This window comes from Sodiomyces alkalinus (genome assembly GCF_003711515.1).
Source record: "Sodiomyces alkalinus F11 unplaced genomic scaffold SODALscaffold_1, whole genome shotgun sequence".
NCBI lineage: Eukaryota > Fungi > Ascomycota > Sordariomycetes > Glomerellales > Plectosphaerellaceae > Sodiomyces > Sodiomyces alkalinus.
This window is the reverse complement of record NW_021167079.1, coordinates 5,373,989-5,396,407: the sequence shown is the minus strand read 5'-3', so window position 1 is coordinate 5,396,407 and position 22,419 is coordinate 5,373,989. Positions and strand designations below refer to the sequence as shown.

The 22,419-nt window shown below is 50.3% G+C and overlaps 7 protein-coding genes across 7 annotated transcripts; 3 read left to right on the top strand and 4 right to left on the bottom strand.

The window, feature by feature from the left end:
- Positions 1–492: 492 nt before the first annotated feature.
- Positions 493–2,977, top strand: SODALDRAFT_327335 (guanosine-diphosphatase). The gene is made up of 3 exons (XM_028610408.1): positions 493–1,002; positions 1,068–2,421; positions 2,482–2,977. Exons 1-3 carry the CDS (start codon positions 774–776, stop codon positions 2,537–2,539), a joined length of 1,641 nt encoding a protein of 546 aa, XP_028470969.1. The 5' UTR covers positions 493–773; the 3' UTR covers positions 2,540–2,977.
- SODALDRAFT_327334 (hypothetical protein) lies at positions 2,578–4,259 on the bottom strand. The gene is made up of 3 exons (XM_028610407.1): positions 3,998–4,259; positions 3,316–3,936; positions 2,578–3,232 (listed from the first exon to the last, which is right to left on the bottom strand). The coding sequence occupies exons 1-3, from the start codon at positions 4,139–4,141 to the stop codon at positions 2,858–2,860; spliced, it is 1,140 nt and encodes a 379-aa protein (XP_028470968.1). The 5' UTR covers positions 4,142–4,259; the 3' UTR covers positions 2,578–2,857.
- Positions 4,260–4,535: 276 nt separating this feature from the next.
- Positions 4,536–6,239, bottom strand: SODALDRAFT_327332 (ras-like protein Rab7). Its single transcript, XM_028610406.1, has 5 exons — positions 5,859–6,239; positions 5,484–5,759; positions 5,367–5,411; positions 5,190–5,292; positions 4,536–5,131 (listed from the first exon to the last, which is right to left on the bottom strand). Exons 1-5 carry the CDS (start codon positions 5,940–5,942, stop codon positions 5,022–5,024), a joined length of 618 nt encoding a protein of 205 aa, XP_028470967.1. The 5' UTR covers positions 5,943–6,239; the 3' UTR covers positions 4,536–5,021.
- A 436-nt stretch (positions 6,240–6,675) lies between these two features.
- SODALDRAFT_267604 (hypothetical protein) lies at positions 6,676–8,139 on the bottom strand (the record flags this gene model as incomplete). Its single annotated transcript, XM_028607557.1, has 3 exons — positions 6,676–6,987; positions 7,087–7,908; positions 7,993–8,139. The coding sequence occupies 3 exons, from the start codon at positions 8,137–8,139 to the stop codon at positions 6,676–6,678; spliced, it is 1,281 nt and encodes a 426-aa protein (XP_028470966.1).
- A 952-nt stretch (positions 8,140–9,091) lies between these two features.
- SODALDRAFT_355357 (heme oxygenase-like protein) lies at positions 9,092–10,377 on the top strand (the record flags this gene model as incomplete). The annotated part of the gene is made up of 2 exons (XM_028613807.1): positions 9,092–10,084; positions 10,315–10,377. The coding sequence occupies 2 exons, from the start codon at positions 9,092–9,094 to the stop codon at positions 10,375–10,377; spliced, it is 1,056 nt and encodes a 351-aa protein (XP_028470965.1).
- Positions 10,378–10,596: 219 nt separating this feature from the next.
- SODALDRAFT_355356 (WD40 repeat-like protein) lies at positions 10,597–13,536 on the bottom strand (the record flags this gene model as incomplete). The annotated part of the gene is made up of 5 exons (XM_028613806.1): positions 10,597–12,032; positions 12,113–12,229; positions 12,288–12,417; positions 12,477–12,569; positions 12,637–13,536. The coding sequence occupies 5 exons, from the start codon at positions 13,534–13,536 to the stop codon at positions 10,597–10,599; spliced, it is 2,676 nt and encodes an 891-aa protein (XP_028470964.1).
- Positions 13,537–14,092: 556 nt separating this feature from the next.
- On the top strand, positions 14,093–16,822 carry SODALDRAFT_253942 (hypothetical protein; the record flags this gene model as incomplete). The annotated part of the gene is made up of 3 exons (XM_028607428.1): positions 14,093–14,260; positions 14,341–16,618; positions 16,710–16,822. Coding segments are annotated over 3 exons (2,559 nt in total), but the record flags the coding sequence as incomplete, so codon positions are not given.
- Positions 16,823–22,419: the final 5,597 nt, after the last annotated feature.

Sequence of the window (22,419 nt, the reverse complement as noted above, 5' to 3'; positions counted from 1 at the left end):
TGGCAACAACCGTCAGAATTGTGACAGCCAGGTGGCGGTACGTACTTCTACGAAACATATTGTGTTGCTACGACCTTCAATATAAATAGGTACCTTAGACTTTGTACCTACTAGGTAGGTACTTCAATTTTTAATCTTCGAAGTCTCGAAGGTACTTATCTCAGACACATACGTACTTGAATATAGGCGTCGATTACCTACCTTAGGCTGAAGGTTAAGTACTTTGTATGTGCTTTGTACCTCATATAAGGTACTGTACTTAAGTGATACCATGGCTGAAGTACGGATACGAAGTTACGATATCTGTGCGAAGTACATCTACTTCATCCACGCCTCGAACGGCTGTTTGATACCGTCTTTTGTCTACGACTTGAATATAAGGAGCCCCTTGATTTCTAGCGGGGCTACTAGCCCCCACCTTACTGGCCCATATGCCCAGATTGGGTTTGCCGCTTCCACGTTCCAGGGGCGCTGGACTTTTAGATCCGTGAACACTCGAAGGCTAACTCAATCGCTGTGTGTTCTTCCATCCTCACATTTACCTCCCTCGTGTTGTCCTTCGCCGTCTTCCTATCTGTTCGGACGACGCCATTCCTTCTTTTTGTTTCTCTTCTAAGACAGGCACCGTGCTTGGCTTTCGTCATAACTCGCTCGTTACCTATTTCTGCCGCTCTTCATCGAAGCTCTTCCCTCGAGTAATGCAATAAGGCTTCGTTTCGAGTTGCCGTCTTCTCCCTTGTTTCCCTGGACCCCGCGTCGGCGACGAGCAACCAATGCGAAGAACGTCTAGTACACTGCCGACCATCAGAAACGTCAGAGATCCATACGAAAAGCCAGGCCGATTCACGCCAGCCCGAAAGCCCAGCTTTCTAGCCGGACTAGCTGCTGTCATCATGTCGCAAACACAGAAGGCAAGATGGCTCAAGACCGGGGCTATTGTATGCCTCATCGTTCTTGGCATTCTATGGTTCTCCCCGAGGGGGGTTGATATCTATAATGGAGGTAAGATGATGGATGGGAGTGCACGATGTATATGCGAACTTGTAATTTGACATCTTACTGTCTAGTCTCGTCTGGATCTACTGGGGCCAGCTCCGATGGCCAGGTCCCCGCTGATTCCTCCTACGGCACCGACCGATGCACAAAATCCAGCTCCAGCTCGAAGCCGATTGTCCAGTACGTGTTGATGATCGACGCCGGGAGCACAGGCTCTCGCATTCATGTCTATAAATTCAACAACTGCGGTTCCACACCCGAGCTTGAGCATGAGGAATTCAAGATGACCGAAAAGTCCGTCGGTGGTCTTAGCAAGTATAAGGACGATCCCGAAGCGGCCGCGAGGACCCTTGATCCTCTCATGGAGGTCGCGATGCAGACCGTGCCTGACAAGCTCAAGGGCTGCACTCCGGTCGCAGTAAAAGCGACTGCTGGCCTGCGCCTCACCGGTCCTGCCGCCAGCGAGAAGATCCTGGAAACCGTTCGTCATCATCTCGAGACGAAGTATCCGTTCCCCGTCGTCTCCAAAGAGGAGAACGGCGTTGCCATCATGGACGGTTCAGACGAGGGCGTGTATGCGTGGATCACCACAAATTATCTCCTCGGCAAAATTGGCGGTCCTGACAAGAACCCCACTGCTGCTGTCTTCGACCTCGGTGGCGGTTCTACGCAAATCGTGTTCGAGCCTACGTTCAAGGGATTGGCCGATGAGAAATTGGCCGAGGGTGATCACAAATACGAGTTGTCCTTCGGAGATCAGAAATTCGAGCTTTACCAGCACTCACATCTTGGCTATGGTCTGATGGCGGCCCGGGATGCCCTTCACGCCGCTTTTCTGGACGAGCTTGTTGAGTCCAAGGGCTCTGACCGGGAGTGGGTTAAGAAACCGCTTGTACACCCCTGTATTGCCCCTGGATTCACGAAGGAGACTGAGGTCAAGCTGCCGGAAAGCCATCCCCTCGGAGGATCGGTCACCCTCAACTTGACTGGCCCGAGCCACGCGGCTCCCGCCCAGTGCCGTGCACTTGCCGAGAAGATCCTGCACAAGGATGCCGATTGCAATCTGGCCCCTTGTTCGTTCAATGGTGTCCATCAGCCCTCGCTGGCCAAGACCTTCATCCAAGAAGACGTCTACATCTTCTCCTTTTTCTACGACCGCACGAAGCCCCTTGGCATGCCTGACTCGTTCACTCTTCGCGAGATGCACGACCTTACGAATACTGTCTGCGGCGGTGAGGAATCGTGGGATCTATTTTCTAGCATTCCTGGAGCGCTTGAAGAGCTTCAGGATCGGCCGGATCATTGCCTTGACCTCAACTTTATGATGGCTCTTCTCCATACTGGTTATGAAATGCCCATTGATCGGGAGGTTAAGATTGCCAAGAAGATCAAGGGCAACGAACTTGGTTGGTGTCTAGGCGCCAGGTGAGTTGACGTGAACCGTTGTCTTATTCCGTATTGTACGCCATGCTAACTGCAGTCTAGTCTCCCTCTTCTGGCTCCCGGTTCGGGCTGGGAGTGCAAGATCAGCGAAATTTTTTGAAGATGCTTTTATTATTCCCATGAATGCGTGATTTTGGCGGTGTATACCAATAGGCGTTGCGTTCACAATACTATATACCATAGCCGCGTTCATCAGAGACGAACACTGATGACAGGAAGCGGACGCGGCTACAATTCACATGAGATGACTTGGACAAGGATACTGAAACAGATGTCGGAAAGGATGAATCGGTCATGGAGGAATTGGGAATATCCCGGTGACCTCAAGGGTTGGTGCATGATCCTATCTGAGCTGGGTCCTTCCCGGTTGCCCATGCTAGATATACTAAGTCGAACACGGTGTTTGACCGTATATAATTCACAAAGGCGTTGGTACCATTTCAAGCACATCATCCATCACCTCCTCAGGCCCTACACCGTCCAAGAGCGCCTTGACGGCTTCGACCTGGCTGCCCCATTGTATGCTCCTCTCTTCCTCCGGTCGGACGATCTGTATCCGGTGTAGATACGTTTTCTTCAGAGCAAGGGCAACCAGGGCGGGCGTAGCGTAGTTTAGGCCGTGCAGCGGTGCCAGTGCCTTGATTAGCTGCTCAAAATGCTTCGTGGCGGTGGGACTGACACCGCTCCGTACCGCCCGATGTATACGTAGAAACGAAATGATGTTCATCTGATACCGGAAGACGTCGACGTCGACCTGCACCTCCCGACTCAATTTCGCCAGGGTTGCAATGTCCTGCGTCGTACGTACACCAGTTAGTGAAGCTCTCTCGACGTAGGGAGTTATGGATGTCTTCGGGGGAGGGGATCATCACTCACGACATCGCTGAAGAGCGGATCATCGCTCACGGCCGGCTCTCCGCCGCAGGAGCTCTTCTTGACGACGCTCTCCATGCTGGCGGTCTCGGAACCCTCACCGGCGGTTCCACCTCCGTACTCCGCCTCGTCAAGGTTCGCGAAGCCGTCATTCGGGTCATGCCAGTGCGCAAGGTAGAAGAAGTCGTTCAGATGGGGCGTGACACGGGCAGCGCCTCCTGAGCGGGCGGCTAGGGCGGCGACGAACAGGAACTTCTTGGGCGCCTGCTGGACGGACGTGCGGGTGAAGATGCGGCGGGTGCGCAGGAGTTCGAGTGCCTGGATCTGGACGGCTTTGGGGGCTGCATTGAGATTCTTGGCGATGACGACGTTTGCGATGATGTTGGTAGTAGGGACAGTACTTGGACTGGGAGCCTGGAAGGAGGTGACGCGGGGCTGCGGCGTGAGGGTGTCGGAGCGGGAGGCGAAATATGACGATTCAGGGGTGTCAGCGTGGCGGGCCTGGAGAAAGGAGCTCGCCCGGGCGGTGGTCGGGACGAGGATGGAGGAGGTGAAATCATCTAGGGTAGTCTCCGGGTGACAGTGGACGACAGCACATCTTAGGCCGAATGTCTGGGTAGATATCTGTTTCCTCTCGTCAGAGTGTCGCCGAGAATATGTACTCCCATTTCTCTTGGGAACTCACGAGCTGTAGCTCTTCGATTAGATCGTCTAAGGCTTCCGGTGGCGTGCTGATGAGACAATGCTCTCGGCTCAAGAGACAGAGGAGCGCAGCAAGCTCAAGGTCACTAAGGCCATGGACCTTGGCGAGCAGATGATCATCCGCCATGAGGTTGCCGGACGGTGCAATCTGGGTCGAGGTCCATGGGCAGATGCTTTGCTAGCGGTGGTTTGATAAGAGGTCGTTTCGTTTGACCTCTGATCTTGACAAGTCCTCCATGAGACCGTGGACAGCATGTAAGGTAATTACGAAGTAATTACAGGTAAGATATCTTACCAGCCTCATCAGCACGTCTACCTTACCTAAGGTATGTACTTTGTACCTATTAATAAGGTGAGTTCATGTGGCGCGCACAGATCCAGTAAGTAACCTTGTTCGACCGAACGCAAAGTTGCAGCGTATGTTTTTACCACCTATATCACCCTATACACACTCATTTTACTTAGACCTTCTTTAACAAAACAATCACATTATAATTACATTTCAAGCCTTTATAAGATATCCGCCCTTCTTCTTTCTTCCTTTATCTTTTTTTAATACCCGAACATAAAGTGCGTATTTCAGACTGCTAATAGTTTTATCTACCTTACGGAGTAAGGTGTTAACCTTCGTTCAGGTGATAGCTTAAAGTTACCTCGTAACCAAGCACGGAAGGACAGCAAAGGATATAAGGGTGGCTAGTAGGCAGCCTGTGCACTAAGGCCACTGAGGACGGCAAGAAGGAATCCCGAGAAGTATAATTCGCAAAATCGAAAAAGAAACCCGGAAAACACCCCAACAACAACAACAGTACCACAAAGACAATGCTACATCCAAGTCCGACATCTGCCCGCACCCTAGGACCGACCGTCTGGATTTGAACATCGTGTAATGACGAAAGAAAGTGCGAGCCCGTGTTCCAATCATCCATCCATGCATGCGTCCATTATGAGGCTCTCTGCTTCTGTCGTGCAACAAGTCGCTTGCCAGCAAACCTGTGATCACCCCGCTAACAAGCACATCCATCACGGTCGTTTTCAATATGGATATTGATAGGGTCTTGGAAGTCGCCGCTGAATTCCTCTGATTCTTCTTGGGCTAATGCATTGCGCGCGATCACTATGTAGATATCTGTCAGCAACATGAGTCTGCGGACTAAAGAGGTGAACAGACGAACCTTCGAAGGCCTGCTCGACATTAATGGCTTCCTTCGCACTGGTCTCGAAATAGGGAATTCCGCCCTTGGACTGACAGAATGCCATTGCGCGCTTGGTAGAAATCTATACCAATAATATCCATCAGTCCATGTAACAAAGGCTTGGTTAGATGATTTTCCATGGTGATGGTGACGTACCACTCTCTTGCTTTCCTCAACATCGATCTTGTTTCCGAGGACAACCTGCAGGTAGAACAAGTCAGCAAGGCGGGCCCAGACACAGATACTGTGGTATACAGATCAAAGGCTACTCACAAAGGGGAAATTGTCAGGGTCTCGCGGGGAAGCCTGGATCAGGAACTCGTCCCTCCAACTATCCAGCGCGTCGAAGCTTTTAGAATTGTTGACATCGTACACGAGGACGCAGCAGTCAGCTCCCCGATAGAAAGCGACTCCCAAAGACTGAAAGCGTTCTTGTCCGGCCGTATCCCAGAGCTGCATCGTGACTTGTCGGTCGTCGACCAGGACTTCCCGCGTTAGGAAATCGGCGCCGATCGTCGCCTTGTAGCTTGCACTAAATTTCTTATTGACCTACGATGCCAACTCGTGTCAGTAAGCCTGTGCAGACGGTGAACGGGGTCGTGTGGATGATGTGCTGCTTCTGGTCGGATGGCATGCGGAGGAGCGTACATATTGGTTCATCAAACTTGTCTTTCCCACACCGCTATCGCCGAGGATAATGACTTTGAGGAGGACCTTCTTTCTGGACGACATGGTGTGCCACTGACGCAATCAACTATTCTTGGACGACAGCAGGGGCCGGGCGGCTTCAGGTCTGCTTGATTGCTGGAATGCAACTAATACTCCGCAAGGCGTATTGCACTTGGGTCTGTTTCGGACTGAGTATGTTGGGAAGATTTGTATTATCGAGCCTCGAGTTGCTTTGATGGTTCGGGATTCAAGGTTCAAGGTGGAGGGAGTTCACGGTTGTCCGGGTTGGTTAATGCTAGCAGAGCTCCAGAGACGACACTCAGGTTGGAAGCAGCCGACGGAGTAATAGTGGAGTAGTGCTTCAGCCACAAGTATCCGTATCTGTGCATGTAATTAATTACATGTTGACTGTAGGTACAACAAGTAAGGTAAGGTACCTACCTCGTTACTTACTCTGTACCTTGTGACACTCAATCCCATGATAACGGAATCACGGGGCTACAAATTTCCACGCTTCATTGATGTCATTAGACAATACGGAGTAGCTTCACTCGATCAACCTCATATTCGACGGTCCAGCAGCATACGATCTCACGAAGTAACTACCTTATTCTGTTTGTTTTGACCGGCCGTCCTGGATTTATACGACTACGTATTATACGTACCTTAGTCAAGACGCGGGCTCAGCATGCAACAGCCGCTATGTGTTACGGGCAGACCACCCGCTTGCTACCAAACGTGGACGTAACAGCACAGAACGCTAACACTGATCATAATCTTCAACCCTTGCTGCCTGCTATCTGCCCTCGCTGCCTATCCGCCGCCCAATCTCAAGCAACTCCGCGCCATTCTCCTGGCTTTCGTGGTTAATGAAGAGAAATGACACGACCACCACGGCCGCGCCGATCCAATACAACAAGGTCGAGTATTGTCCGTATTGAATCATCTCCCCGACCAACGACAGCGGTATCGTCAAAGACAGGCCCACCGTTACCAACAGTGGCGTCGTGAGGAGCATCGCATATGCCCACGCTATATCGCTTATGAACGACGCCATCGCGTTCACCATGATGATACCCCATATAGTCCCAGTGGGCGGCAATTGGAACTGCAAGGGGGGAGAGAGTCAGCAATGTCCTGAGATTTTGATTCTCCTTCTTTTGTTGTCGCCCGATGGGGGCCAGTGATCTTGAGATGCATAACTTACCCGCTCAAAGCCAGTCCAGTGGAAGATAAAGAAAAGTGGCCATAACAACAGCAGGTTAAACGTCCCCACCAACCCGAAGAACAACTGCATGTCCATCCTTTCCTCGCTGCCCACCTTGCGCTTCATCAGCGTTATGTACACTCCGTAAATGACTGCACTCAGCAATGCCATCGCATCGCCAAGGGCCAATTCTCCCGGCGTCTTGTGCGGGAACGAACCCCTATCTTCGTCGCGCGAACCAGAGAGGTCTAACGACGATATCAGGGCCACCCCAGCCAGCGAAGCCAGCACCCCGAACAGCTTGCGCCTTGTGAACTTCTCGATCCCCATAGCCGTACCCAGTAATAGCGTCCACACACTGCTTGTCGATGTCAAGATGGTCACGCTTGCCACGCTCGTGAACTGCAGGCATGCCGCCGAGAGGTAATTGGCCGTGAACCACAACAGACAGAACTCGAGGCTGAGAGTCGCCGTTTCCCGCAACGACAGTTTCCCGCCTCCCAAGCGGCCTCCTTGCTCCCTCCCGTATGTTTCTGTAGCCGTGGCTTCCGTGCCGCCACCGAGACCCTCGACACCGACCTCGTCATCGACGAGCAGTCGCTGCACTGCCGCCACGTCTTCGCCTCCGCGGGTGTGGGTGGTCGTCTGTCTGCCCAGAGAGGGCTGCTCGCGCCATGCTTGCGATAATACCCGCCGAGCCCCAGATACTCCGTGTCGCAAAAGAAACCGTACAGGCACCGGGATAAGTGCAATTGCAAAGATGGAGGTGTTGACGTAGACGACGAAGAAAGGCTTGTCGTATGTGCTGTCGGAGAATATATACTGGTCGAGGTGTCGCCGTTAGAACCGGCCACAACAGCAGGCAAACAAAGAGAAAAGAAGAAAAAAAAAAAAAAAAACCCCTACCGATCCCATGAAATTGGACAGTGTCCACAGAAACACCGTCAAAAGAAGGCAGCTAATCCCCAACGTCCGTCGCGCCATGCCTTTCAGCCTCAGGCTCTCGCGCCAGTCGGGGGATGGTGTGCTGAGCCTGTCGATGTCGCTGTGCATGTCGCTCGTGGGAGGCCGAGATGAATCGGATCGTCTTGGTTGATAGGCATGGTCACCGTTGCCAACGTGGTCGAAGCCGTTCACGACCGACGGTACCGGGTCGGTGGGAACCATGCCTATCTACAAGCTCCGAGCAGAGTGGCCGTCTAGTCTCCCCGGTCCTCTCAACCGAGACGCATCCGCCTTGGTCCAATAAGAATTGTGTGACAATTAGTGACCTTCGGGTCCGTGGGCGAGCTGCTGCGACACAGTTGTTCATGTCTGAAGGCATATCATACACCGTACGAAGGGATACTAATCACCGATGACAACGGGGCCCCCTGAATTGATTAGCACTTGCCTGAGTCATCAGCGAATTTCCAGTGCCAGTTATCTTATCTCTATACTCAGTACCTCAACCAAGGTACCTACCTAGAGATAAATAACTTCGTAATTATAATAAGTTCTTTTATTACTGTCGTTCCTGGCCATCAGTCTTTTCACCACCCCAGGTCGAACCCCTGTTCTGGACGGTTGCGCCGTGTTCCCTCGGTTGCGACTTCTTTACTTCCTCTGATGCTAAGATAGGTACCCTCGTGTGATCGACATCAAGGAAGTACGGAGAAACAATGAGTCAGTCCATCGCAGAGGAACCCTCCATCTCGAGTCGCTAGGGTAGTCGCCGTATTATCCAACCTTTGCCATGGATCCGCTTTGCAGACCGACCATACCTTATCATCTCAACCTTGAGGAAGTTCTTCTTTTCAACTAACATGACAACCTCACCTTACGACCTATATGACCATCACAAGTGTATATGCTACCTTATTTGGCCTACCACCTCGCGTAACTCGAATGACTTCGCTATCGCTTAACTCCTTTCATCGCCGTTTCTTTTCTCTCCTTTGCTCCCTTATGGGCCCCTGTCACGATTGTGCTCTACTCGAGTAAACGATAGAGGTATCCCCACAGCATGTCTCACGCAAGTGCTTTATCCAACGATGAGCGCCCCTTAGCCGAGTCCATCAACGCCGCAACTCGGGGAGTCCATGCGCAGCTCAACAGGCTCATCATGGCTCGTCTGCCCCTGGCTTTACCACCTCATGTTCAGGACCCCTCTATCTACCTATCCGGCCTCCTTCATATTACCCCAATATACAGCGCCTTTGAGTCTGCCTGGCAAACCCTATTACGGCCTCTCACCGCACCCGAACCATCTCTGCGCCCTGAGCCCGCCATCGACGAACGCACCCGCTCCCTTCTGAGCCGTCTCTATCTACCAGCCCTCATGCGCTCCGGCCAGCTGCGTGCCGATATCTATACCCTCACCGGTTGGGCCCCCCATCACATAGAAGAGCAACTTGCTGTGGTTTCTCAGAGCGGCCCCTTGGCCGAATTTACTCAACATATCTCTTCCACCATTCGTGAACGTCCTCACGTCCTTCTCGCTTACGCTCACACATTATTCATGGCTCTCTTCGCCGGCGGTCGCTTCATCCGCTCAATACTGGAATCTGTTCCCGGAGACACCTTCTGGTCCAGCCCCTGCTCGGACGCTCAGCTCGATGTGACTCCTACTATGAGCTACCCATCCCAATCACGACCTCCCGGGGCGATATTCAGCGCGACACATCAGGAGCGGGATGCTGACCTTCTCCCCCTCGCCTTTTTTCGCTTCTCTCCCCCTACCAACGGGGAGAATCTCAAAGGGGAGTTCAAGGAGCGGCTTGCCTCTGTAGAGTCTCTTCTCACTCCCAGCGAGCGCCACGACATCGTACAAGAAGCTATCTGCATTTTTGACAACATGCTCTCCCTTGTCGCTCACCTCGACTCATTGTGCGGGACCCCGGGGCTCGATGATGCCCCTGTGTCGGGAAAAAGGGGCTTTGATGGAACCAGTACTTCATCGACCTTGGATACTTCGAAGAGCTCAGAGAAGTTCTCTTGGGACCCCGTCATCCTTCCAGTCAGATCACTGTTGTTTTCCGGGCTAGGCCTGGTCCTGCCAGTGGTTATTCTCATTGTAACCTATTACGTCATGAGAGGCGCAGTTGATTAAGATCCTTTGGAAGGTAGCGAGGGAGAGAGAGCTGCCGGAGAAGTCGAATGTTGGGCTGTCGCAGGCATGGATGCACATGATACCCCTCGGTATTCCGAAATATATATTACTTTTCTGCCATAACCGCTCCACTGCAGACTCGTGGCCATTCCCAGAAATATTACATCCCAGACCATATCCAGTACTGGGAAACGCCCTGACTCCTTTCATAAAACATACATGGGTATAGTCTAAATGTCAGTCCCAGAACCAAAACAGGTTCGCCCTGCCTTCATCCGACAGCATATGAAGAAGAAGAAAAGGGGATCAACAACGATTGTCCCAAGAGCCGCAACCCACGGATTCATCTCCCTCAAAGCCGAGGGGAGTACGCCAAAAGGGAAAACAATGTCCAGAAGCGAAATCAAAGACAAATCCCGCTAATAAAGGGGAGTATCATCGTCATCTTCATCCCAGGAATCCCGTTCCATGTCATGATGGCGGCGCGTCTCAGCCCAGCCCGACCTCCATCGTGTGCCACCAAAGTCGCCAGCAAGGCGCAGTTCGCGGGCATCACGAGCCTGGTTGCCCGTGAGGTCGTCTTCGGCAGCCTCTTCTTGCCAATGTCGCGCCGTACAGTCGTCCGAGATGGTGACGAGCTTACCCTCGCTCGTCCAGCTGACGCCCGTCACTTCGCGGCTGTGGCCGTTGCCGAGTCGAGCGCCGTTGATGACGGTAGGGATGCCGGCGTAGCTCTCGCCTCGCCCTCCACTGGTCGAACGAGACACGGCTGCTCCGGCTGCACCTCCTTCCACCACGGCCTCACGGAAGTTCGTCTTGGAGTGGCCCTCGCCGTCCCACGTCTCGAGCATGTTGCTTTCGTCCGTCGGAAAGACAAAGGCGGCTCCGTCCCCGCTGCCGACTGCGAGTAGCTCGGGACCGTTGCCGATCAGGCGCGACCGTACCGAGCAGCGGATGTAGAAGGAGCTCACATTGAGGTTCGGGTGCCGGAAGCAGTACAAGGGGTCCAAGCCTTGTTTGGCACTGCCTGCTTTCTGCCGAGGCGGACGGGTCGAGAGCTCCGGTGCCTGGCCTAGGATGAGGTGGGACGTCGAGTACGCGTAAATGGCGCTGTCTTTGCACACAGCATATAGGCGCGAGCCGTCGGTACCGAGTGCCAGCGACGTGATGCCAAATGGACGCCACTTGTGGCTGCTGGGGACCGCCGTGATGGCCAAAGGGACGGCATCCGGCCGGTTGCGCGGAGTGATGTAACGTGTGTCCCACAGCTTGATGCCGGCGTTGGCCTCACAAGCCGAGAGCAGGAGGTGCTCCCGACCTGCTGGCATCCATTGCAGAGCTGTCACGGAAGCGCCCCTGGTACAGCCGTCGATGGTCCGCGCGTGGGCGCTGCCGAGCGTGTTGACTGGTCGGGCAACCAGGGCCGAACGAGACCGGTCCCGGTATTTGTAGGAAGAAGGCGTGCGCGTTGTGAAAGCCAACGCAGAACCTGAACTGCAGCGGACATCCCATAGCTGTATCTTGCCCTGGCGGTCTGATGTAGCGACGACGTTACCGTTGGCCTGACCAGGCTGAAAGGCGACACGCCGCATGGAATGTTCGTGGCCGCCGCCCAACTCAATGGCGACCGATTGAGACATGACATCAATGATTTTTCCATTATAGTCGCCGCACGCCGTGGCTAACCGGAGATCGTCATTCGAGAAGGACAGGTCCATGATGGCGTTGTTATGGGCTGGCATGAAAGCCTTGAGCTTCCGCGAGTTGGTCTGGAGGTCCCCGAGGCCGGAGGCCGGAGTGTTGTCGACGAGTCGGATGCACCCCTCCTCGTCCCCAATAGCGGTTATGGCCTCGCCTAGGAGAAATGTTAGCAACGCCGGAGAGGGAGAGAGGGAAAGAAGGAGGGGGGAGATGACAGAAACTATCAAAACGTACCGTGACAACTTTCCACACAGAAGGGGATTGTCGCATTATATCCGCCTCGTGCTTCAGAGTAGCACGTATACACATCTATTGGGCGAGTGAAAAACTTGGACGTCTGGGCACGTCCATCTGTACCCTGCATCAGCAACTGGGGGGTCATCTGGCTTCGGCATCATGTTAAACGTACCATGGGCTGGGTACTCGATATGTTGTCGTCCTGGACGAGGGGTTATGCCTTGTTCGCGGAGAAGCAGCTGAGCGCCGAAGCCTCGGTTTTCAAGCCGCAAGACGGGTTTTGGCATGAAGCCCGGGATTATCTATTCACATGTAAGCATACTCGACATTTCTCTTTGGGTAAGACCCGACGGCGTATCACCTTGTCTGAAGTGGGAACAACAGGCTGCTTGATAACAGGAGGCTGAGGTTTGACTTCCTTGTCTGCATAACGTTGTTGTCTGAAAAAATCGGCCTAATTTTGTCTGTCAACACCTCTACCGTCGAGATGGGAATAAGGACGATCTTTGCAGTCGACTTACCACAGTAGCAGCTGTTCTCGAGCAGTTAGAACTCTCCCACCAAACGTTGGATGAGACCAAATCCTTAGTCGTCCGTTCCTTCATGGGTGTTTGGCCATCTCTCTCTGAAACCATAGACTTTAAGCTGCGGGAAATCCGAGAATCAGGCGCTTCCGAATCAGATTCTTCCGACGGCCGTATTGCTCTTTCCGGGAACAGACAGCGGGTAGATTGTGAGCCCGAACGGATGTTGGAAGAGGGAAGGCGTAAGGGTGAGAGGGGAGGCAGAAAGTTTACTTCCGCCATCAAGTCTCCAGCGGGTATATTAAGTTGTTCCGAGTGCGAGCCATCGTACTCCTCCGCCCTTATTTCTTCGTCAGAGCGCTCAATCCCTGTCGACTCGAATCTCAAACGTCGTGTTGGTGTCGGTGATCTAAAGTCGTATGCATGGCGACGGGATTCAGTGGACGTTGAAGTGGCGTTTCGGTTTCGGCAGGGACTGGTGGAAGGGGCTCGGTCTTCGCGCCCTCTTTTCCGTTTCCTCGCTTGAGATGGAGGAGAAGCGGCATGGTCGCCTGTGAATGTCGTGGTGGGAACACACAGAGGTGATGATACAACCAAAGCAGCCTTGCTAGAGGCAGGCGGACTAGACTGTATATTGAGAATGGCATCGTTGGCGTCTCTCAGAATGCACCGTCCTCCAACTTCCGATCCCCTTTGGCTTTTGGGGGTGAAGAACCTGGCCAATTTCCTAGGGGTCAGGACGGGTTTTCGTCGCTCCCTCCGAGTACGCTTCGTCTGTGGTGAGCCGTCCCTCAACGGAGATGACGGGGCCAGCATCGTGACAGGGGACGACGGGGGCAATAGGCCATCACTTGGAGGAGGACTGGCCAAGCCGGTATGTCGTCCGCGACCAGCCATTTTGCCCGATGCACTCAAACCAATAACCAGTCAAGCGAGTAGTTAATGAAGAGCAAGTTGTGTGAGAAGCGTTGGAGAGTCGATGTTATGTGATTCTTCTGGGAAAACAGCGGTAAAGAATAATGAGTATCGATTCTCGTTAATGGGAGGGAGGAGTAATGTATCCGTACGGATACTCGGTTCGTAGTGCCCACACGCAGTCGTCGGGGAGACACGACCCTTTCCCAGCCAACACTTTACGCGATGAGAAGCGCGTGGAACGCGTCTCCCGGGACCCACACACCACGCCCTTTCTCGGTACGTGTAGTACCCTAGTACCCCTGCTCCTCATCATTAGGTGGATCCGGCACACCCCCGGAGACGGAGAGAAGCCTTTATCTCCACGTGATTCTTATCTATGCATGCCAAGATTTCGAAATTTCTGAATTTCTGTGACAAGAAAAGTAGCGGGGAGCAGATGTGTCTGCGCTCCCCATCAATCCCATTACTCGTCGCACCGCAACATCTCCTGCCCTTCCTTCCCCCCTTGGCCGTTGTCTTCGATAGCCTTTTCAAAATGGCTATTCAAAAGAAACACGGCAAGGGCCGTCTCGACAAATGGTATAAGCTCGCAAAAGAGAAAGGGTACCGAGCTCGAGCAGCCTTTAAGCTCATCCAGTTGAACAAGAAATATGGCTTCTTGGAGAAGAGCAAGGTCCTTCTGGATCTTTGCGCGGCACCAGGCGTAAGTACTTGAGCACTGCTGGTGTATCTCACAAATGTTAATGACTTCAGTACACCTTGCGCTAACATCTTCCCTCGTAGTCCTGGTGTCAGGTCGCTGCCGAAACCATGCCGATCAACAGTCTCATCATTGGCGTCGATCTCGCTCCCATTAAGCCCATTCCCAAGGTGATCACCTTCCAAAGCGATATCACCACGGATAAGTGCCGTGCGACAATCCGCCAGCATCTCAAGACATGGAAAGCAGACACCGTGCTCCACGATGGAGCTCCCAACGTGGGTACTGCCTGGAATCAGGATTCGTTCAATCAAGCCGAGCTGGTGCTGCAATCCATGAAACTCGCCACGGAATTTCTGGTTGAGGGCGGTACCTTTGTCACCAAGGTCTTCCGGTCCAAAGATTACAACCCCTTGTTGTGGGTTTTCAACCAACTCTTCACCAAGGTCGAAGCAACAAAACCTCCGTCGTCCCGAAACGTCTCGGCCGAAATCTTCGTCGTCTGCACGGGCTACAAGGCCCCGAAACGAATGGACCCCCGCTTCCTGGATCCACGTTCTGTCTTTGCCGAACTCAAGGGCCCGGCGCCCAACAACGAGGCCAAGGTCTATAAGCCCGAGGTGAAGAAGAGGAAGCGAGAAGGTTACGAGGAGGGAGACTACACGCAGTTCAAAGAGGTCCCAGCCAGCGAGTTCATCCAGACGACGGACCCGCTCGCCATTCTCGGCAACGTCAACAGACTTTCCTTCAAACAGCCACAGAACGGAGATGTCGCATTGGCCGCCATGGAGAGGCTCCCGGAGACAACGGACGAAATCCGGAAGTGTTGTGAGGACCTAAAAGTGCTCGGCAGGGGCGATTTCAAGCTGCTGCTCAGGTGGCGACTCAAAGTTCGGGAAATATTCGGCCTGGCGACCAAGGCAACTGCCGAGGAACCCGCAGCTGCGGATGAGGAGGTTGCTGAGGTCGAGCCGATGGACGAGGAACTGAGGATTCAGGAAGAGCTGCAATCTTTGAAGGAAAAGGAGGATGCCAAGAAGAAGCGGGAGCGGAGGAGAGAGAACGAAAAGAAGCAGAAAGAAATTGTCCGAATGCAGTTGAACATGACGGTCCCCATGGACATCGGCATGGAGCAGAGTGGGCCCATGGGGGAGGATGCCATGTTCTCTCTCAAGGCAGTCGACAAAGCTGGTGCCGCAGGGCGTCTAGCCCGTGGCAAGATGGCAATCCCCAAACAGACCGAGCCCAGCAGGGACAGCGGCCTCGGGTCCTCGGGCGAGACGGATAGCGAAAGCGATGAAGAAGCGGATCTTCTAGAACGGGAACTCGACAGCATGTACGAACAGTACAGGGAACGAAAGGCAGCGGCGGACGCCAAGTATCGCGCCAAACGGGCGCGAGAAGAACACAATGACGACGAATTTGAGGGCTTCTCGGCCGAGGAGGGCGGGAAGAGCGAGGATGAGATTGATCTGGAAGATGACAGTAGCGACGAGTCGGAAGACGAGGCGAGCGATGGCAAACCTTTGGTGACCGACCTTCAAGGCGCTGAGGAGGAAGGGCAGCTTTCCAGGAGAGCGAAGAACTTCTTCAGTCAGGACATCTTCAAGGATATTCCAGGGCTGGTGGAGGAGTCCGAGGAGGAGGAGGATGCTAAGGCTAAGGCGAAGAGCAAGACGAAACCCAACGGCGACGAAGAAGAAATCGATGATGCGGCAATCGATGCCATGATCGAAGCCGCCAGTGCCAATGCCAACAATGAAGCCAAGTCGAAGAAGACGGAGAAGAAAGAAACAGCTAAACAACAAGAAAAGAAGCAGGAGGGGGCAGATGAGGATGAGGAGGACGGTGGGTTCGAAGTCGTCAAGCGCAAGGACGATGACGACTGGGAAGACCATGACAAGCGCCGGCCAGACGGGACACTCGACATTGACATTATCACGGCGGAAGCGATGACGCTGGCACACCAGCTCGCGACAGGCCAGAAGACGTCCCACGAGGTGATCGACGAGGGCTTCAACCGCTACAGCTTCCGGGACCGCGACGGTCTGCCGGAGTGGTTCGTCGACGACGAGAGCAAGCACGACAGGCCCGTCAAACCCATCACCAAGGCGGCGGCGATGGCCATCAAGGAGAAACTTCGCGCCTACAACGCTCGGCCCATCAAGAAGGTTCGCGAGGCCAAGGCCCGCAAGAAGTTCAAGGCCGCCCAGCGCCTTGAGAAACTCAAAAAGAAGTCAGACATGCTCATCAACGAAGAGAGCATGACCGAGAAGGAGAAGGGTGAGGCCATCAGCAAGATGATGGCCAAGGCGACGAAGGTTACGCGCAGGCCCAAGCCCACGGTTGTTGTTGCTAAAGGTACTTTTTTTTCTTCTTCATCTTCTTAATATCTCTCCTTGCCTCTTTACGACTGTACCTTGATTGGATCTCGTGCTAACTTGCATCACAGGTGTCAACCGCGGTATTAAGGGACGGCCAAAGGGTGTCAAGGGCCGATACACTATTTTGGACCCGAGAATGAAGAAGGACCTGAGGGCACAGAAGAGGGTGACGAAGAAGCGAAAGAGATGAGCCCATATCGAAGTGTATGTATGTTGTTGCGGTATGATATGGGAGCGAGCTGCGAACCTGCACAACACACTTGCATATATGTATGATTCCATCTGGGCACACCAACATCAAACAAGCGGGACCACCCAGAGAGACGCGTGCACACGAGCCAACATTTCGCACATGCTTGTTTCTTGTGATTTCTGGCGTGCGTAGACCAGGGTCGATTGTGCTTCTGGCACGTACTGAAGATACTCGGAAGCCTGAGGAGGTCTCCTCCCTGCCCCAACGATCGAGCTGGAAAAGAATTCCACAATGCTGCGTATTAGCAGGAATCTAACGACTCCCCTCCCCCAGGGAAGTAAACGAGCTTTGAGGGAGGAGAGTAATTACCGTTGAAAAACATGATCGAGGCACAGTGTTGGAGTCGCCAAGCCGACGTTACATCTTACACCCCTCCTCCAAGTCTAGGTAGCTTGGCCATGGTTCTCCCTCTTTCCCTCTCTCAGCCGGACAAGCTACCAACTTTACCAACTTATGCATAGATCGGGAGATCTTCCCTTCCCTAATTAACCCTTTTGGAATCCGAGACAGATGCAGCCAACCGATTGGACGGATGCTTTCCATGGTGCTCAGGCCCTGCAGGTACCAGGTCATTAGGCACCACAGTATTAATCACTGGTTCGTCTCATGAATCCATGTTCCCCGGCAGTGCGCTTCTTCCCGTTACAGGACGCAAGATTTTGATTTGAAATGCCCCGATGCCTTTACACAAAGGCGTGGAAGAGCTCAACCCCAGTCCCGAACGAGAACCTCCCGTCTTCGCTGGTTTGTTTATAGGCCTCGTGCCGCAAAGTTTCGAGGTGTCCTAACATGACTAAATAATAATACTATGATTAAATTGCGAGAAATCCTCACTAGGTCTAGGCTTCCTGGATTCCACCAAGTATCCCTTGTGGCCTATCCATGCCTTGGGGCAAGGCAGGGATATACAGCTAGGAGGTATGAACTTCAAGAGCACGCAGAGATGAACAAACATGGCCACCGGCTTGGTTCCGGGCAGATCGGAAGGCGTAAGACGGAAAACGGAAAAACCACAGGGGTCAGGACATGGCACCAACGCTCACTCACAATCACAATCAAACCGTGGCAGAGCCTTGAACGGGATGGTGTGGCCCTGCGGAGTGGGAGAGAAGCTGGGTTGAACCAACCGCCCGGCTCGGAAACCAACGCCTCCTGACAATAATTCCAGTGAAGCTGGATGCCGGTAGAGATCGGCAAGACTGTCCAACGATTCTGCGACACAAGGCCGTGGTTCCAGAGGTGTGGTCTCATCCCACCGACCGGAGAACGAAGGCGAAGTCACAGCCCTGGTATTTGGGGATCTTGTGTCTCGGGAATGAGCCAAGGTGACGGGCGGGGAAGAAGGGGCCAGGTGCCATCGCGTCAGGGGATGTCCTCTCTGATGATCCAACTAAGGTAGCCGAGACAAGGTAAGACCTGAACCTTGTTAAGCTGAGAAAAACGGGCAGAGAAGATGGTACTCATGGTGATGGGATTCGGGGGCTTCTTGATTTGGTATGGAGGATTTTAACAGCGTCTTGAACCCCTTTTCTCCCCAGTGCCCCCGCCTTTCAAGGGGTTGGGGGAAATCGGGTCGCAATAATCCTAACATTAGGTATACGTCTCGACATAGGTCAGGTACATAATTACTCGGGTAGTGTATTTTATCTTCACCACAAAGTACCTACAGAAGAGAACATCCACGCCGTGTTATTACAAAAGTTTAAAATTCTGTCTTGGAAGCGCGTTCCATTATAGAGGCACGGAGACCCGTGAGACCGACTGCCTCTCCTAGCTGTCATTACAGCGTATCCACGACCTATAATAAAGTATATAAGGTAGGATATACCTTAGGTCTAAGTCAGGCGTGGTTAAAGAATAGATATATCTACGGAGTACTATATATATATGTGTGTGTGTGTTGTATCTGTCGAACCGAAGTCGTGTTCCGTGATAGTGGGTGGTGAACAACGGGTATGGGAAGAAAAACGGGTCCGGGATTCAAATAAATAGTTATTGAATTAACGGGAGCGTGCTTATAGGGGGCGTTAATTCAGGAAATGTATGATTGTATTGGGTATAAAAGAGAAAGAAAAAAGGGGGCGGGTGTACGTGTCCTAAATATATCTGCCACCTTCTAAGCGAGGATAGTAGGGCACCTCTAACTAATAGGAGAGCACTATACCGTGGCTTACGTGATAGAATATAACATACCCCCTAATTATTACGCCGTGATTAGCGGAACGATTACTTAGCCTAACCTTAACCTAGCCTTATTTTTAACCTTAAAATAGCCTTAAAGGGTCGTGTAATACCCTTAATATCGAGTTAAAAGGCAGGAATAAAAGCTATAAAATAATAAAAAAAATAATGATAATAGTAAATAATAAAGGAAAAGTGCTATTAATAGTAGTAGTAAATAGGTAATAGTAGGGCCTTCCGTAGATAAATTAAAGGCGTTATACCGGCGTTTTAGAGCTTTTGGATCTTCCCTCTTATAACCCTTATTCCGTTATTTTTGAGGATTTTAACGATTTTTAATCTAAATTTTCCGAATTTTTCTATTAACAGTAATAAAAATAATAATAATAGCGATATAGTGAGTATCGGAGCTTTATTTTTAGTGGCGCGTGCTAACTAGTAGTATTATTTAGGCTCCTCTTACCCTCTCGGCTATTACCCGTGCCGTGGTAGCTAAGAAAGCCTCGGCTAATAGTATAAAAAAGACTAAGGGTAAAGCCGGCACTAAGAAGGGTGCTTCTATAAGTTATTTCCGAGCGTTAGTCTACGATATCTCTACTCTATTCTAAGCTAACTCCTTAAAAGACTACTAAGGGCAGTAATAATAATAATAAGGATACCGAGGACGATTTTATTCCGGTTCTATTTAATCCTCCTTACCTAGAGTGCGTAAAGGGTATTTATTCTAGTAAATAGCGCTCGTTTAACTGCTATATTTCCGTTCCTAGCCGCTCTTATCGCTACTAAAAGTGTAAGGATGAAAACTATATATACCACCCTCTATAAGTTCTTACCCCCTATCTAAGGCGCTTTACGATCGTGATCGTATACTCTATTTTATATTAGCTCGAAGATATATACGCTATTAAGCTTTACGACCGCTAACCTATACTTATAGTTTTTCTGGTCTTATATCTTTAGTTAAAATTCTTTTTAACTATATTATAGTTCGTAAAATTAATAAGGACTCTAATAACGACGATAAAAAGGTGCGTTTATCGCTTTATTTCTAAATTAGAATACTCTAACTAACTATTTCGCGTAGTTCTTTACTAAACTTAAGTAAACGGTGAAGTTTATAATTAAGTTAATAGAGGATAACGATAACAAGAAGTTCTTTAAGGAGGAGGAGCTTAAGGGAGCTTCTAACTAAGGTCCTAGTACGCCGACTACTACCTCTACCTCTTAGCTTACGGGGGTTATAATAGATATTTTACGGGAAAACGGTTTTATTATTACTCCTCCGGCTAAAGGAAATAACGTAAATATTACGCAGGATAATACTTAGGATAGTATTAATAGAGCTTAGTGAATTATCTAGTATGCTCCTTTTTATATTTTAGGTTGTACTTTTAGGTTTTAGTATAGTGTTTTAGTATTATAATAATAAGATACCTTTTTTACTGAATTAATTATACCGCCGGTATACGGTACGCCTAAGGCGTAGGATTTTCGACCTTAACTACTTCTTTTTACCCCCTCTATACACTAATTATATTAAGATATACTTAGAAGTTCTCGAATTTTTATCGTGGAAGTGCTTTTATTAATCCGTCCGCTAGTATTAAATTCGTAGTAAGATATACGACTCTAAATAATCCTTTTACGTTCTTGTACCTTACCGAAAAGCGCTATATATCTATATAGCAAAGCCTAGTCTTAATCCTAAAGCTATCGTCGACTACTAGGCATATCGTTTATATATTATCGTAGTAAATATCCTAAGGAGATTCTGGATTAAAGCGTATTTCGACGAAAAGACGCTTTAAACCTATTATTTCCTTCGCCACTTACTCTAAAACGAGTAGCTTTACTTTAGTTATAGACGTTATTACCGTTACTTACCTTATTACTTTCTATATAACTAATCTACTAAATAGGCTAATAAGGTAACCCTATAAAGATCTTCGTGTATCTAAATCGTCTATAAAAAAGGCGTCGCTTACGATAACTATCGCCTATAAACTAATACTTAATCCGTACTAAATTAAGAGGTCCTTTATTATAAATAAATAGCGGATAGCTTAGTCTACCGCTTTATAGTACTCGGGAGAGGGGTTTCTAAGAAAGCGGGAGAGGATAGAGGCGGCGAATACTATATTCGGACGTATTATAACTACTATATAAAGCATTAATCCGACCTTTTTTTAATAAGATTTAATCTCTTAAGCGGTGGCTTTATCTTCTCTCTTCTAGTATTCTATAACGGGAATAGGGATTACTAGGTAGGTGTTTAGAGCGTTTAATTTAAACCTGGCTACGATCTTTTTAATATATAAATCGTAGGAGAGGAAAACCTTACGTTTAGGGCGATCTCGAGTAATCTTAATACCTAAAAACTAATCGGCTTTCCCTTTTTCCGATACCTTAAATCTTATTTTAATCCCTTCGATAATCCTAAGGCCGTTTATAGCACTATCTTTATAATATAATATAAGAATATCGTCTATAAAGAAAATAACGAATATGTCTTAAGCCTTAGTATAGAATAGGCACGGTTCTTCCTTACTAGCCTTTATCTCTAAGTCTATTAGGGTGGCCGTGAAGGTCTCGAACTATAGTCTAGGCGAGTCACGTAGTCTATATAGTGCTTTATCGAGCTCTAAGCACTTATTAGGCTACTTAAATCTATCAGAAAGTTCGTATATAACGGGCGTTCCTATTTTACTCCTTTAGGTGTTAACGAAGGCGTTAACGATATTAAGTTACTTAATCTCTAGATTAAACTAAGTAGCTAAGGCTATAATAATACGAAAAGATCGTGTAGCGAGCGTTACTATATAGGTTCCCTTTATTATTAAGCTCTTCTATAAGTCCCCTCGAATATATAAGCGTGCCTTATATCGTTTAAGATATCCGTCCTAGTTAAATTTATAGGTAAAAACCCACTTTAACGGAAAAGGCTTCAACTTCGCCTCTAAGCGCTTAATTTCCCTTTATATACGTTTCTTAATTAGCTTATTTACCTCCTTCTACGCGGGTTCCTTAAACCGTTCACGTATCGGGTGGTTAGTAAGCTCCCGCTAATACCTTAGTATAGTCTTTAGGTAGTCGCGATAAACCCTACCATTAATTAAGGGCTTTAGTAACGTTATAGCCTCTTTTTTAGTATTTAAACGGGTATTTATTTTAGTATCGGCTACTCCGAGAATTATTAAATTAAAGGTTAAAAGCCTTTTTAGCCTGTCCTAGCGCTCTTTTTATTAATTAGATAAGAAAAAGGTATAAGTTAAAGGTATATCTGGCTCTACCTAATATATCCGTGGATTAATCCGAATAGTCTTTCCTTAAGCACGGCGATCGGT

Bases quoted from the DNA above. Each gene is read 5' to 3' on its own strand.
- SODALDRAFT_327335 (XM_028610408.1), top strand. From the start codon at position 774: ATGCGAAGAACGTCTAGTACACTGCCGACCATCAGAAACGTCAGAGAT. The intron at 1,003-1,067 runs GTAAGATGATGG...CTTACTGTCTAG, and splicing joins GGTTGATATCTATAATGGAG to TCTCGTCTGGATCTACTGGG. The intron at 2,422-2,481 runs GTGAGTTGACGT...ACTGCAGTCTAG, and splicing joins GGTTGGTGTCTAGGCGCCAG to TCTCCCTCTTCTGGCTCCCG.
- SODALDRAFT_327334 (XM_028610407.1), bottom strand. From the start codon at position 4,141: ATGGCGGATGATCATCTGCTCGCCAAGGTCCATGGCCTTAGTGACCTT. The intron at 3,937-3,997 runs GTGAGTTCCCAA...GAGAGGAAACAG, and splicing joins TAATCGAAGAGCTACAGCTC to ATATCTACCCAGACATTCGG. The intron at 3,233-3,315 runs GTGAGTGATGAT...CGTACGACGCAG, and splicing joins ATCCGCTCTTCAGCGATGTC to GACATTGCAACCCTGGCGAA.
- SODALDRAFT_327332 (XM_028610406.1), bottom strand. From the start codon at position 5,942: ATGTCGTCCAGAAAGAAGGTCCTCCTCAAAGTCATTATCCTCGGCGAT. The intron at 5,412-5,483 runs GTGAGTAGCCTT...TTCTACCTGCAG, and splicing joins ACCCTGACAATTTCCCCTTT to GTTGTCCTCGGAAACAAGAT. The intron at 5,132-5,189 runs GTTCGTCTGTTC...ATATCTACATAG, and splicing joins TGTCGAGCAGGCCTTCGAAG to TGATCGCGCGCAATGCATTA.